Here is a 14,518-nt window from a genome sequence, read left to right as displayed (position 1 = left end):
TATTTCAACACGGACGGAGGCATTTTTACATGCAAAGCATTCTGGGTAAATGATGACGTGGATAGGTCCTCAGTGTGAGCTATATCCACCCTGAAGGTTAATCTCGGACAACATCAGAGGATTGACTTTTAAACGAAACCAGAGAGCGTTGACAGAGAGGAGAAGGTAGAAATGACTCAGCCTGTAACTGAAAATATAGATGGAGGACAACAGAGCTGCTTCATGGAAGAAGAACCTCAGCTTAGCCTGGTAGCTTTAGTGTTAGCGCCGACGCTATACTGCCATGTGTATTAGCTCGGTGCTAGCATGACAAACTATCAAGCTAAACTGAGGTCCTCCGTCCATATTTTCAGTTTCAGTCATTTTTGTGATGAGAGGAGAATGTGTAGCGCTGAGCTAGTACATATATATATGGTGATAGCGTATACATCTTTAAATAAAAAAATACTTTTTAGTTCAGCCTACATTATTACTAGAGCCGAAAACAGGCAGAAGTTGAAAAATGACTCAGTTTGAGAAGCACTTAGTCGAGTGATGATTAAATGAAGCTGTTCCTAAAAACGTGCTGCTACAAACTTTGGAATCGTGGGCTGTATTTAGTTTTCATGTCATGTTCCTGCAGTTTGACTTACTTTTTATAAATAAATCACAGCAGTGTAATATGTCTACTGTTTTTGTTCATCTCAACTAGTATTCAGCCAATTTTAAAGCGTATTAATGGACAGTAAAGCTTCAGATATTCTGGATGAATACTTTTACCGTGACTGTATGTATTTTTATTTGTTTATGTCTGTGTTTCTTTTTAATACAACCTGTTGAGTTTTTTTATTATTAAATGCCTGCATGCAGTTATTTCAAGCCTCTATTATCCTTAAACGGGGTCACACAGTCTTTTCGTCTGCCTGCTTCCCTTTAACCCCACCTCCATCCCCTCTGTTTTTTGTGTCTCTGCGCGCCGTCCTTTGTGCCTCTGTTTGGGTGGACCGTTCCTCCTCTTCCTCCCCCCTCCTTGAAGGACGTGGGCCACCACATCCAGCTCTCTAGCAAGGCGGGCCGGACAAACCAAGTCAGCGAGGAGGGGTCCGGTGCTCCGGCCCGTGAACCTGAACACTTAGCGGCGCGGTCGGACGTGGAGGAGGATGGAGAGACGGAAGATGCAGAAAACGAGGAGAGCAGTGGAGAAAACAGGGGGAGCGTTGAGGCGACGGCTGGGAACGAGCTGGAAGGAGACGGTCGACTTCACCAGGAGGAAGATCAGAGTGGAGCTGATACCGAAGAAATGTTAGAAAACATAAAACACAGTGATAAGAGCTATGAAGAGGTAGAAAGGTTTGCAGAGAGCCGGGATGATGACAACAGGGATGGAGATGTAAAGAGTTTAGACGAGTCAGAGATTGAGGAGGGTAGAAATAAGGAGAAACTTGACGAAAACAGAGATGCGACCGAGAGAGGGGTTTCTGATGACGAGCTGAGCGAGGGCGAGGGCTTCCAGAAACAGCAGGAAGAGGATGAGGACGACGAGAGTGACGAAGCTGTGCAGAGACGCTCCAGAAGCAGCAGGGAGCCAACAGAGAGCGACAAGGAGGCACTGAAAGCTGGAGGAGAGGAAACGCCGGAGGAGGAAGCGGAGACAGAAGATGAAGCAGGGAGTCTAAATCCACCGGGTGCATCGGAGAGCGACGAGGAAGTCCTTAAAGCTTTTAACTCGACTCGTGTCCAACCAGCCGAACTCAAACACGAGCGGGAAGAGAGTCTCGCTGACGAGATGAAGGAGAGGAGCTCCTCCCTTCCTGTGGAGGTAGGGCTTTGGTGTTGCCTCCCTCTTCCTGCTCCCGTTTGGAGCAGGTGCATGTAGCTGCCAGAGTCCAACTCCAGTGCCTTGGGGGCTGAGACTTTCTGTGGATGAAAGAACGAGTCGATCAGTTTGAGCCCTTCAGGACTGGATTGGAAAGCTTTGACTCCCTCCCTGCCCCTCTGTCAGACTTGGAATCTGCTTGTTGGTTGGAGGTTGAAGCAGATCCAGAGCTCTCCTCTCCCTCCATCACCTCCTCACCTCCAGAGTCTTGTGTGTTTGGGTGACAGAACAATTCTGGTGTGCTGTTTACAACCCGGCTCTAGTTCTGTTTGCATGCAGTCTCTGCCTTAAATCCAGTTTAAACTTGTTGGCAGCTGGCTTTCATGTGACTGTGTATATTTGTGCTTGCAGATCCAGAGCTGCTGCATTATTACTGACTGTGTTTGTGTTTCTTTTTTTTTTTTTGCAGGAGTTTGAGGCCAATAAGAACACTGCAGAGCCATCTCCCTCCATAGATGTGAAGGTAATCTGGTCGTCTAAACCAGAGGTTCTCAAACTGGGGTTTGTGAGCTGTAGCTTGGGGGTCCTCAAAACATTACATTAAGTTGTTGATTTTGGTTTTTATTTTTAGTTTAGTTTAGTTTATTCATTTCATTAAAACAAAACAAACAATTTATATACAATAAAAAGAAAAATATAAAAAAGAAAAATTAGAAAAACAATATATGTGTATCAAAATCACAAATAAAATGAAAGGTAGCAGAGAGAAGAAAAAAATCTTATAATATCTGCTCCTTTTCTCCCAAGAATACGTTCATATAACAAAAAATCTATATCATTAACAAAACAAAAGACAAGAACATCTAATCCCTCTAGAATAACAATTAATATAGGTGCATTTTATACTGTTTCATATTTTTTTTAACAATCGAAACTTTATCATTTTCTTAAATGTACACAATGGGCCTCATGCAAGAACATGTTCATATTCTTATCCTAAATTTCTCTTACTTTTGTTCGTACAAAGGGTTCGTACGAACATGTCACGTCAGATTCAACAAACTCTTCTATCTTCAGGAAAAGTGTGTAAATGAGCTGCGTAAATTCCACCTGTTCGTATCCAGCTGCTCGTGCACGCGAGAGGAGATTAGCATAATTACCACCCCAAAAACACCATATAAGGCTATGCTTCCTGCCTCAGATACAAGGAAGTGTCCATTCATGAAAATAACAGCGAAAATTAAAAAGAAGAACTTTACGAGTTCAGAGATTGAAGTCCGTCTGTCAGAGATCCAGAAAATAAAATATGTCATTTTTAGCAGGTCAGCTGTGGAATAAAAAGAGCTGCTAAAAGGATAAACATCTGTGTTAAATCATTTTCATTTATTCAGAAGACACACCGTCGCGCACCGTAACACCCCCCCCCCAGCGCGGTCGCAGGTGGTCTCAGTTGCGGTTCTGCAATAAGCATTTTAAAATATTTTCAAAATATGTCTGGCACTTTGGAGAAAACCCAGGACTTGCTGGAGGGATTATATATCCCCTCTGGCCTGGGAACGTCTCAGAGTCCCCCAGGACGAGCTGGAAGGTGTCGCTGGGGAGAGCGGGGTCTCTCTGCTGCTGCCCCCCCACGACCCGATCCCGGATAAGCGGCAGAAAACGGACGGACGGACAATTTATATTGTTAGTCTAAATTATTACATTTAAAATTATAACTCTAATTCAAGCAGAATAGCTTATTGTCAAGATAATCATGGAGTGTGATTTATTTTCAATTCAAAATATCTTCAAACTAACGAAATATAAAGTTATTAATGAAGAAAATCCGTCTGGATAACAGCAGACTGACTGCTGGTAAAATATACGACAGGTCTGGACCACTCGTGAATTTTGTTCGTATCTGAAAAAAATCTTAGAATACAAAAACATTGTTGAATGCCACAAATTCTCCTAAATCACTCGTACGCACAACTTAAGAACAAATCTGTGCGTACGAACGGTTCTTGCATGAGGCCCATTGATCCTGCGTTTTTAACATCACTCTTCAAATCATTCCACAGTCTTATTCCCTGTATTAAAGTACACCATTCCCTCAAACTAGTTCTGAATCTGGGTTTTACAAATATATCTGTCCCTTTAAGGTTATAACAACTTTTTTTCTTAACAAAATCCACCTGGATATTTAAAGGTAATGTGTTTCTGTGGGCCATGTACATACATATATGTATATTTTTAGCATTATATGTGGTACAGCGTACAAGTAAAACAAACATATTTCCATGGCATTTAGGGGTTTAAAGGATTTAAATTATTTTTAAATCAGCATGAGGTTTATGAGAGGGTCCCTGGAAATTTTACCCCTTTGTCAGGGGTCCCCCGACCCAAAACATTTGAGAACCTCTGGTCTAAACAGTGCATTCAAGCTGATGTCAAATGTCTCCGATCGGTTCTGATTTTGTGTCTTGAAGGCGTCCCAGAAGGTCCAAGAGATCAGTGATCTGTCTGGTTCCATCAGTCTGCTGGAGAAAGACGACAAAGAGGAAACTCAAGAAGACGAGGAGGGAAATGAGGAAAGAGGGAGGAAAGCTGAGAGGTCATTTGGATATTCTAGCATAGCTCAGATGAGCATCGTAAGGTTTTTAAAGGCACAGTGTGTAGGATTTTGTCGATTCTTTTAGCCTAAATTGAGATAATCACTAATGACAATAATAAAAAACATGTCTAATCATTGCAGACAAAGACCTTGTTTTATTATTTTTACCTTATAAAAAGCTGTTTATATCTCCATGGTCNGAAAAACTTTACGAGTTCAGAGATTGAAGTCCGTCTGTCAGAGATCCAGAAAATAAAATATGTCATTTTTAGCAGCGTCAGTAGTGAAATTAAAGGAGCTGCTAAAAGTATAAACAACTGTGTTAAATCATTTTCATTTATTCAGAAGTCACACCGTCGCACTCTGTAACACACATACAGTTGTTTACATACACTAAATAAAGACACATACACCAAACATCCACATGTGGATGTAATTAAAGGCACAACTGAAACACTGCTTCCTTGTGTAACATCATGGGAAAGTCTAAAGAAATCAGCCAACATTTCAGGAAGAGATTTGTGGACCTGCACAAGTTTGGTTCATCCTTGGATGCAATTTCCAGAAGCCTGAAGGTGCCTCGCTCATTTGTACAAACATCTGTACCAAGTACAAACAAGATGGCAGTGTCCAGCCATCATAGCGCTCAGGAAGGAGACAGATTCTGTGTCCCACAGATGAAGGTGCTTTGGTCTGATATGTGTAACTTTCACTGTGCTCTGTACAATGACAATAAAGGTCCATCTTATCTTATCTCATCTTATCGGGGAGAGAAACGGACCCACTTTCGAGGGCTCGGCTCATTTGTGTTTTTATCCATTCCAACTCACCATAAACTAAGACCCTAAAGCAGGGCTATTCAACTGGCGGCCCGCGGATAGTTCGGCCCGCCAATTGGTTTATTCATCTCTTAAGCCCAAACTCCTGGTTTTCTACTTTAATTAATCAAAGTAATTTTAGTTAAACATAGACATGTTTGGTATCTACAGAAACATCTGAATCTTGGCTGGAAGCTGGTATAAACCATTTCTATGAACATGCAAGACAATTAAAACTACAAGCAATTGAAGATAGAACTATAAAAGTGAAAATAAAATTGATTTAAAAATTTGGCAAGTCAGAGATGCCAACATATTATTTGTGTCAAATAGGAGGCATAAATTGTTCTTTTTCTTTTTGATATTGTTGGATTATTACTACTTTTATAGGGTTCTGTATGTTGTAATGATGATTAAATGCAGCAAAATAAACTATTTCAAAGGTAACAGATCTTTGTAATACTTGGGTTTATTTACAAAATAACTAATTGCTGGATGTTCGGCCCCTGTGCTGTTGACCTGCAGTAACTGTGGCCCCCGGAGCAATTTAGTTGAATAGCCCTGCCCTAAAGTCACTCACGCAAAGATGAATCATTTTTAATATTGCAGCCCTGTCAATAACCAGGGACACAGTAAACAAGCAATAAAAGTCAAACCCACCAGGAAGGATCCAAACATGGCGATGGAGGACAGGAAGTGCCAAATGTCGTGGTCGTCAAAGAACGACAACAGGATGCAGTCTCTGTTGTGCTCACGAGACTCGGCTGGAGTTTTCTGTGTTGGAAAAAAAAAAAAAAAAAACAATGTTATCATGACAAATAAACCAATGAAAAAATTCTCACATCACAGAATCTAATTTGTATTGCTGACCTGCCAGGTGCTGAGACCCTGGAAGAAGAAGTAAAGTGCAAATCCCCAAACCACTGCCGTGAAGAGAATACACACGAATGGCAGACACTTGATTCTCTCGCCGCTCCGAAGCTGAAACAAACCAAGACGATGAGTAAAAACCCTTCAACTCCATTCTGCTGATGAATGAAGTGGACTATGACTTGCAAGCTCTGCAAACACACACACACCTTCATTATGATGTAGAAGGCAAAGTAGAGCAGCAGGTTGCAGATGGCGATGGCCAGCAGGTAGGAGGCGAAGTCATTGGGCCTCTCTATGAGGCCATAGGCAGCTCTGCAGAGACGGAGCACAACATCAACACATTTAACCTGCCTCTAAAGATAAAGAAGAAACTGTAGGTTCACTTACAGAGACCAGTTGACTATATTTCCCATCACGAGCAGAACCATACGATCCTGACAGACAGAAATCAGGGAAAAATGGTTCATTTTTTCAACGGGACTGTGCCACTAATCACTGCAGCAGTTCTATCGCTTTATAACGTTTAACATAAAGATGCAAAGTGTTCAGTTTTTACTCACGATGTACATGGGTCCACTGCACTGTCTGATGCAGTCTGTGTAGATAACGTACACAATCCTGCGCAGGATACCAGCGTCTAATGCAAGAAAAATACAGACACATGAGAGATGAGAACACATAATTAAGCCTATAAGTTGTACCAAATTCCATAAAAAGTTTAATCTAATTGAAATTAATTAATCAACAGTTAATGATAAACTGTACGTGACTTTGAAATGCTTTTTTAAGAGCACTTTGCTTCCAGCTGTGCCCTCACCGAGTCGCCATCGGCCCATGTAGTACAGCTGTGTGCTGAGGAGGAGCGTGGCCAGGATGTGGATGACTGAAAAAACAATCCAGAACACAGTGTTGCCCTTTCCAAACACCTGAAAGTCAGACCCAACACAAACAATTAAAACAAATAATAATTGCAATAAAAATTGTCTTAAATGAGGCGAGCCTGAGTTTGTGCGCACCACTCCGAGCACAGAGAAGAAGATGACGGCGGCCAGGCAGGCGTAGGCGGTGTACGCGCTGGCGTTGATGTCCGGGTGTCTCTTCTGGTACAGCTTCAACATACAGAGGCCGGCGATCATGTACATGAAGGAGGTGTCTGCAGACACAGACAACAATGTTTCACTTGTTGGGAAGAAACTCACCACTGAAACTTTATTCTTTTTAATCACCACTGTATGGAGGACTGAAGCTGACAGAAATATATAAAAGGACTACGGTTGCACAATATATCGCAAATAAATGGTCATCGCACTATCAGTGTGTGCAATATTCATATCACAAAGGACTGCTTGGAGTGCAATAATTTTGACTTTGACTAATGCATTTGAAGAGTTTTAATGTTGAATTTTTCATGCTAATGCAGTATCTAGCCAGTAGGACAGAGCCGCACAGCAGTAGAAGCTCACATCAGACACAAAGAACATCGCCAAAAATGCTAAAGATTGCATAAAGTAAGAAGTAGAGATTAGAAAAGAAAAAAAAGACATATCGCATCTTATCATCATCACATTATTTACAAATATTGCCATCACAAGATTTTCTAATATTGTGCAGCCCTAGCCTGGTAAAAACCAGACCCTTGTCCTTCACTTTGCTTCGTACAAGGGTCTGGACTCTCGGCTATAGAGAAGTGATTCTTGCTGGGGGCGTGGCCTCTGCTGAAGTTTAAAATGATTGGATTGTTTGGTCACGATGTAAGTGTACGCCAGCTCCACAGTGAAGGAGGCTAAGCTAGGAAGCTAAACAGAAATCGCGTGTGCTGTAAACAACCCTACTGAGAGGAGAAAAGTACNGAGAGACACCGTAGCAACTCCTTTGCGTTTGGAAGCAGGGGGTGGGGGTGGGGGGAGGACCAGGGAGGATGATTCAACCATTCAACCACTAGATGTAGCTGAAAACAACAAATCCTACACACTGTGCCTTTAAAAGTGTTTTATTAACAAAAGGTGAACTTTAAATTATTTAGAGCTTGCATCATTTTTGATCTGCCATAACATTATGACCTTAATTTATGCTCATCATTTCACTCAAAATCCTTTAGACATGTTGAGTTTAGAGCGTAAGATCTACGGAGGCAGTTTCATGAAGTCCTTGTCTACTTTCTCCTCAGTCAGAACCTGTCTAAAGACGAAGACAACCCTCCATACCATAAAGTTGACCGACTTGTCCTCCACCAGTCCAGCCAGTCGCCTTCCCTCTCCAACTCCTTCAGCTTGGAGCAAGTTGACTCCCATCAGGCCGTCGTCCCGTCACCAAGCCTCGGTGCGTCCGCGGGGGTCCAGAGACCTGAAACCTCCAGGGGTCGGCCCGTCCGGACTTTGGATGAAGACGCCGAACCCACCTTAAAAAAACAAGCAAGCGCTCTGGAAGAAGAGCCCAGCTGGACGGTCCAGAAGGAGGAGGAGGAGAAGGAGCGCTTGTTGAAGGAAAAGGAGGCAAGAAGGCATTTTTTCTATGAGCAGCTGAAAAGAGAAGAACAAGAAGAGGAACAGAAACTAAAGGAGGAGAGTGAAGAACGACTGAGGTGGAAATTTGTATTAATTTAAGCCTCTTTAACCCGAAAACAGTGACAAAACTCTGTTTTCTGTGATGTTTTTCTTTCACGTTTTCTAAGTTTAAGTGATGTGTGTGTTCAGAGTGCTGCAGCAGCATCTCCTGTCTAAGAGGAGGGAGGAGGAGGCCAGGCTGAACGAGGTGTCTGACAGAAGACTGGTGGAACTCCGAGAGTCGGTCAGAAAGGAGAGAGAGAAGCAGGAAGAAAAACTCAGGTCAGATTAATGTGCAGTAAATGTTTTTATTGAATTTATAGCGTGTTTAATTTAGCTTCTAAGTAGTCAGACGTATATGAACAGATTCATTCATCACGTGATCCAAACACTGCAGGTGTAAATGTTACAGTAATGCATCATCAGCACCATAAACACTAGACAAAGTACAGGATGAGCAGGAAACACAAACAAAGAATAAAACCTTATTGACCTTTGACTTTTTGATCACCTTTAACACTGTTTCATCACCTGAAACCTTCTTATTAAAGTTACTGTGCGTTTTATTTCTGCTCAGGTTAGAGAGCGACGTGATGTTAAAGGAGCTGCAAGTCGCTCTGGAGGAAGAACGCGCAGCAGCTCGCGACAGGCTCGAGGCCCAGAAGAAGCAGGACGTCGAGCGTCTGAAGGCAGAATTAGAGGAGGAGCTGCAGGCTGAGAGGAGGAGACTCCAGAGAGAGCAGGACGAGAAACTGAACTCTCTGAAACAGGAGGTGACCGTGGCACAAAGAAACACTTCTTTCTTTTTTTCAATTTTGTTTTCATTGAACAGACATTTTTAAATCAAATAACTCACCCACTGCGCCATGAGTGTGATATACTGATTTAGCAGGGGCTAAATGAATAACTACAGTTTTCCTTTAATATTTCTTAACAGATAAAATGACAAAAACACTTTGCCAATCGAACTGACACGCTGCACAAGAACCTGAAGTTTACATTTGTTCTTTTGTTAAGGTGCACACTGTCAAAAACAGACTAATGATCTGTTTGTGTTGACAAAGTTTTGTCTGTATAAAGGTCGTCAGCACAGAGCGGAGGAGGGAGCTGTTGATGAGTCCACGACCCGAGCAGCAGCTGGCAGAGTACCACAGAGAGGTTAGGGAACACAAACACACTGAAAACACACACACACACACGTAATTCACCATCGTGTTTTTCCCCGTACGCTTGAACCGATTGTCGAAGCTTGAAGCTCAAGTCTGATTTCTTTGTTGCAAATTTTTTTTGCCCAGCTGTCCGACGTGCTCCAGCAAGTGAGAGATGAAGTGCAACGTGAGCACGAGAACAAGCTGGAGCAGCTGAGGGACGACCACAGGAGGGAGATGAACAGCATCCGAGAGAAATATCTGGACGAGGTGCGACGGGGTTTAATATTTACCTCCCGGAGAACTTTGTTCTGTTTAACACGCAGCGCTCTGAACCGTTCTGATGAAACCTCCAACTTCTGTGATAATCTCAGCTGATTTAATCCCTCTGTCTGTTAGTTCAAACTATTCTGTGATGGAAATCTCCCCCAAAAAAAGTTGTGTAAAAATTGTACAATCACTGAAAAGCCTGTTCAGTCATGTAAAGTCCAGTTCTCTGTGAGCTGTTTAAACTTATTAAACTGTTGAGTATGACTGTAGTGTGAAACCCTTTGGAGTCTTAAAGCTCTGTACAAGTTCAAGTCATTTATCATCTGTAGGAGATTAAGAAACTGTGATGGAAACAGAAATTTAACAGTCAAATAACAATGGGGCTTCAGGCCTCATACAGTTGCATTTGTAAATGTGCTGGATTGTAAAAGAAAGTATTTTTAATTATTAGTAGCAACGTATTTAGAATAAAAAAAAATCATCTGAAAAATTGGTTGAAAAAGCTGGTTGTAAACTTTTATCCACTCAGTTTGATGCTGGAGCAGCTCACTGCGGATCTGTACTGTTTGTTTCAGGAGACCGCTCTGAGGGAGCGCTCGCTGCGCACTCTGCAGGACGACAGGGAGCAGCTCCAGGCCTCACATGCTGTCCAGCTGGAGAGACTCCGCTTGCAGCTCGACTCACAAACACAGAAGACTCAGCTGGGCTACTCACGCAAGGTGAGATGAGACACGCTCAGGTTTGCTGCAAAGTACATGAAGTAACAACCAGAGGTGCAACAATACATGTACCCGTATCGAACAGTGCTTTAGGTTCAATACACACTTGTATCAAACAATACAGATTTTTAAAATTTATTTTATCAACATGTCTTCTGAAGATGCTCTGTGTTGAAGGATCAGTTTTTCTGTGTTCGACTACTCCACCTAGGCGCATTGTGGAGCACAGATCCACCGAGAAACTTGCTGTTTCAGCAATATTTAATTTAAAAACTGGACTTTTGAGGTTAAACAAATTAATAATTAATTAAATAAATTACAAGTTAAAAAGGGCATGGACATTTCTCTTTTTTTGTATCGAAAAATATCGAACCGTGAGACTAAAGTATTGAACCAAACCAAATTGTGAACTTTCTGTATCGTTGCAGCTGATACTTTTTTTCCCCCCCCCGATGGGGTTGGTTTTAATGTCTGAATGTCTTCTTCACACAGGAGTCAGAACTGAAGGATCTGGCAGATCTGCTGGAGCTAAGAGAGAAAGAACTGAGGAGCCAGGAGGCCATGCTTCAAACCAAGGTTCATCTCAGTGACTTTGTGTGCTGCAGCATTAACACAAAACAAAACCTCGTAGACTGATCTCGTCTATTTCCTATCAGGCAGCAGAGCTAACGAAGAGGAGGAGGATGCTTGGGGACGAAGAGAAAGATTTAGACAGACAGATAGAGGTGAAAACACTAATTCTCTCTAACTGTTTATATTAACCCACTCTACTCTGCAGAGATGTGCGCAAGTCCAAGTCCAAATCTTTGACCAAAAATCCAAGTCAAGTCTCAAGTCTCTTGACCTCAAGTCCAAGTCTCATTGCATGTATTACTTAACTAGTAGTTTGATCAAAGGTATTCTAACTATACTAGATTATATTCTATAATACTATATTTTAACAAAATATTAAAACATAGTATTATGTTTTAATAATACTATTAAAACATAATACTGTTTTAAAAATACAGATAAGGTTAAGGTTGAAATAACAATCAAGCATTTAGAGTATTGTTAACTGTATTTTTCACTTGTAGTCTTACTGTAATTATATCTTGCCAGTGACAAAGAATAAATCCAACAAGTCTGCTGCTGATTTTACAATAAAATACCAGAAAATATATTTTTAAATGCATAAAAGCATCTCCATGAAGATGATGAACCAGAATCCTTAAAGTAAAAGGGCTGCACAAGTCATTACAAAAAACAAATTTTAGATTTGGACTTCACACACTTTTCATTTAGCCATGTCTCTTGTCATGCATTGAATAAAGTCTCTGTAAGCAAAGCTTATAATGAATGGCAGCAGAGCTGCCCACTGCAACGCACCTGCCATGCTGAAGGTCTGTTTATCACGTATGGTACACGTCATTATTATTGGACAGCGCTGGCCCCTCCCATTCTCAGGTGAGGGGGAGTGGAGTGTATGGAAGAATTATTCTGACTTTAATCAAGAGAGTATATGTTCAATTTGAGAGCAGGAGTAAAATGATTTTGCTCTTAAAACTTTATATGTCCTCAGAGAGGAGCATGGATGTGTACTGAAGGAGTGAGAATCATAAGTCAGGCAGTGAAAAGACTTGCATTGTTCGTAAGTCTCAAACCACAAGTCAAGTCTAAGTCTCTAATAGTAGGGAATTAAGTGCGACTCAGGTCCAAGTCCGAGTCACGAGTTCCCATCTCTGCTACTCTGTCATCTTCTGTAACACAAATGTTCTCGTTAATTAATAAAAAAGCAAAAAAGCAGTTAAACCTTGAGCTGCCTAACCACCTAATGATAGTGTTTCCCTTTGGGGTGCCTCTGACTTCTGGAGTTCCTCAGGGGTGTGTACTTAGTCCTGTTTTATTTTCTTTATTTAATTCATATCTTATTTAGATCTAAGATAAAGAACCAAAGAAACATTCTCTAAGCCATGTTTTATAAATGTCCTTATTTCTGTGTGGCAGCATGGTGGTTCAGTTGGTAGAGCTGAGGCCTCGCAGCAAGAAGGTCGCTGGATCAAATCCTGGCCTGTCGACCTCTCTGGGTGGAGTTTGCATGTTCTCACCGCGCACTCCGCTTCCTCCCACAGAACAAAAACATGGTTAATTGGTCACTCTAAATTGAGCCCGATGAATTATTTCTGTGTGTTCAGACGTTGCCTCGGCTGGTCAAAGAGAGAGACCAGCTGAAGGAGGAACTGCTCAGAGCGAGGGAGGAGGTGGCACAAGCCCGGGAACTCGCCCACAGAGCCAGAGAGGAGAGAAACGAGGCCAAGGGGGCGGAGGAGAGGATGAGGGAGGAGAGAGACAAAACCAGAGAGGAGAGCAGGAGATCCAAGGTGGACAAGGAGCGACTGGAGAGCAAGGTGGCACTGCTGCAGGAGAGGTATGACCATCTCGGCTGCAGAGTCAGGTACAGTGCTCCTATTCAGCCGTTGCCTGTTCTTCCTGGTAATGCTCTAAAAATGTGAAGAGAAGGCTTTGAATCTGGACACAGAAAAACAGTATGTATGTTTATTTTGATCTAATATGGTGATGTTTTAGATGGCGTTCATGTTCTGAATGTAGCCTAAAAGATAGACCCCCCTGTATTCAGATGAGTTGTCCGGTGACTTTTGATTCACCCTGTATAGGATTTTTGTGTTTCAAATACTTCGTCTCGTTTTGTCAGTGAGCTGGAACAAAGCAAAGGTGGGAAAACATCTCCCAAAGCCGAGCAGGGCAGGAAGAAGGCAGACAAAGCAGTCAGGCTATCCAGTGAGTGGAGAGACTCATCGCTCCATGTGGAGGACCTGGACGAGCCGTCTCTTTCTCCTGGACCCGACAGCCACAGCAGCATGGACGGGTAAGAAGGCGCGGAGAACAAAATGTTTCAGACGAAGTCCCGACGACGGTTAATCCTGAGCGTTTGTCGTCAGCTTTCGGCAGTACGTCTCCTCACACGGACACTCGATCCAGAAGACGAAGCGCTTCCTGGAGAGAGAGAGCCACCGTCTGATGGAGAGACAGGCAGCTCTGCAGGCGGCGCAGACGAGCAGCTCTCAGGATCCCGGTCTGGGAGGACTGACTGAGGAGAAGCTGAGGACCCTCCAGCAGGTGGAGCAGGGTCCTGAAGGAGTTTCCCTGGGCTGATGGGTGTCAGAGATGGCTGACTGCTCTCTCCGGTTCCTTTAGGAGTCCAGAGATGTGGCCGAGCTGCAGCGGACGGTTCAGAGAGGAAACTCCCTGCTGAGGAAGAAGGAGGAGCAGCTGCAGCAGCTGGAGAGCTCTATGGCTGAGGAGGTCAGGAGAAAACAGACTTATTCAACAGATGTTTGCATTTTCATGGGTTTTTTAAGATGTAAATGTCCCAATTTGGGGAAAAAAAATACATTAACAGGCTAAATAAAAACAATAAAGGAATAAAACAGAAGTTTAATGTTAATGAAGTGACCAGAAATCTGTTACGACACCAGATGTTAGTTTTGAACTGAGCTCTGTGCGTAATGTGCATTTTGAGTGTTCTCATTTTGTCTTCATTTTCATGCTTTTTATCAGAAAGTCAGCCTCAGCTGTCGTTTTCTTCTTTCAGCTCGCGTTTGATGATTCGTCTGGTCTGGCGGGAGACAGAAAGGTAACGTTTGACGTGACCGAGTCCGACGTCAGCAGCACCGTGGAGCCGCCTCACGGGACAGGTTAAAGGAAACACATTATCCTGCACACACAATAGAAACAGAGCAGTAACACTTTCTATATATA

At 42.6% G+C, this 14,518-nt stretch overlaps 2 protein-coding genes across 5 annotated transcripts in view; one reads left to right on the top strand and one right to left on the bottom strand.

Moving 5' to 3' along the window:
* The window catches only part of cep164 (centrosomal protein 164), a 52,295-nt gene that overhangs the window by 31,814 nt on the left and 5,963 nt on the right, over positions 1–14,518 (top strand). For 2 of the 4 annotated variants that reach the window (XM_014026017.1, XM_014026014.1), the window contains exons 9-23: positions 2,265–2,318; positions 4,264–4,388; positions 8,247–8,660; positions 8,773–8,904; positions 9,200–9,395; positions 9,703–9,780; positions 9,918–10,040; positions 10,616–10,759; positions 11,252–11,335; positions 11,416–11,484; positions 12,934–13,193; positions 13,452–13,625; positions 13,699–13,876; positions 13,955–14,062; positions 14,352–14,454. In XM_014026017.1, the coding sequence (XP_013881471.1) occupies positions 2,265–2,318; positions 4,264–4,388; positions 8,247–8,660; positions 8,773–8,904; positions 9,200–9,395; positions 9,703–9,780; positions 9,918–10,040; positions 10,616–10,759; positions 11,252–11,335; positions 11,416–11,484; positions 12,934–13,193; positions 13,452–13,625; positions 13,699–13,876; positions 13,955–14,062; positions 14,352–14,454 (2,242 nt within the window). Of the gene's footprint in view, positions 1–438; positions 1,799–2,264; positions 2,319–4,263; positions 4,389–8,246; positions 8,661–8,772; positions 8,905–9,199; positions 9,396–9,702; positions 9,781–9,917; positions 10,041–10,615; positions 10,760–11,251; positions 11,336–11,415; positions 11,485–12,933; positions 13,194–13,451; positions 13,626–13,698; positions 13,877–13,954; positions 14,063–14,351; positions 14,455–14,518 lie in introns of those variants that run through there. The other 2 variants (XM_014026016.1, XM_014026015.1) reach the window with 2 other exon arrangements.
* Positions 5,867–14,518, bottom strand: part of sidt2 (SID1 transmembrane family, member 2) — a gene marked incomplete at its 3' end in the record, with an annotated part of 34,376 nt that continues 25,724 nt past the window's right edge. The window contains 7 exon segments of the mRNA XM_014026018.1: positions 5,867–5,980; positions 6,077–6,187; positions 6,286–6,391; positions 6,467–6,513; positions 6,640–6,716; positions 6,897–7,005; positions 7,096–7,232. Of these exon segments, the coding sequence (XP_013881472.1) occupies positions 5,867–5,980; positions 6,077–6,187; positions 6,286–6,391; positions 6,467–6,513; positions 6,640–6,716; positions 6,897–7,005; positions 7,096–7,232 (701 nt within the window).

Source organism: Austrofundulus limnaeus, unplaced genomic scaffold (genome assembly GCF_001266775.1).
Source record: "Austrofundulus limnaeus strain Quisiro unplaced genomic scaffold, Austrofundulus_limnaeus-1.0 Scaffold518, whole genome shotgun sequence".
NCBI classification, from domain to species: Eukaryota; Metazoa; Chordata; class Actinopteri; order Cyprinodontiformes; family Rivulidae; genus Austrofundulus; species Austrofundulus limnaeus.
The sequence above is the reverse complement of the archived record's forward strand: the minus strand, read 5'-3'. Positions and strand labels throughout refer to the sequence as shown.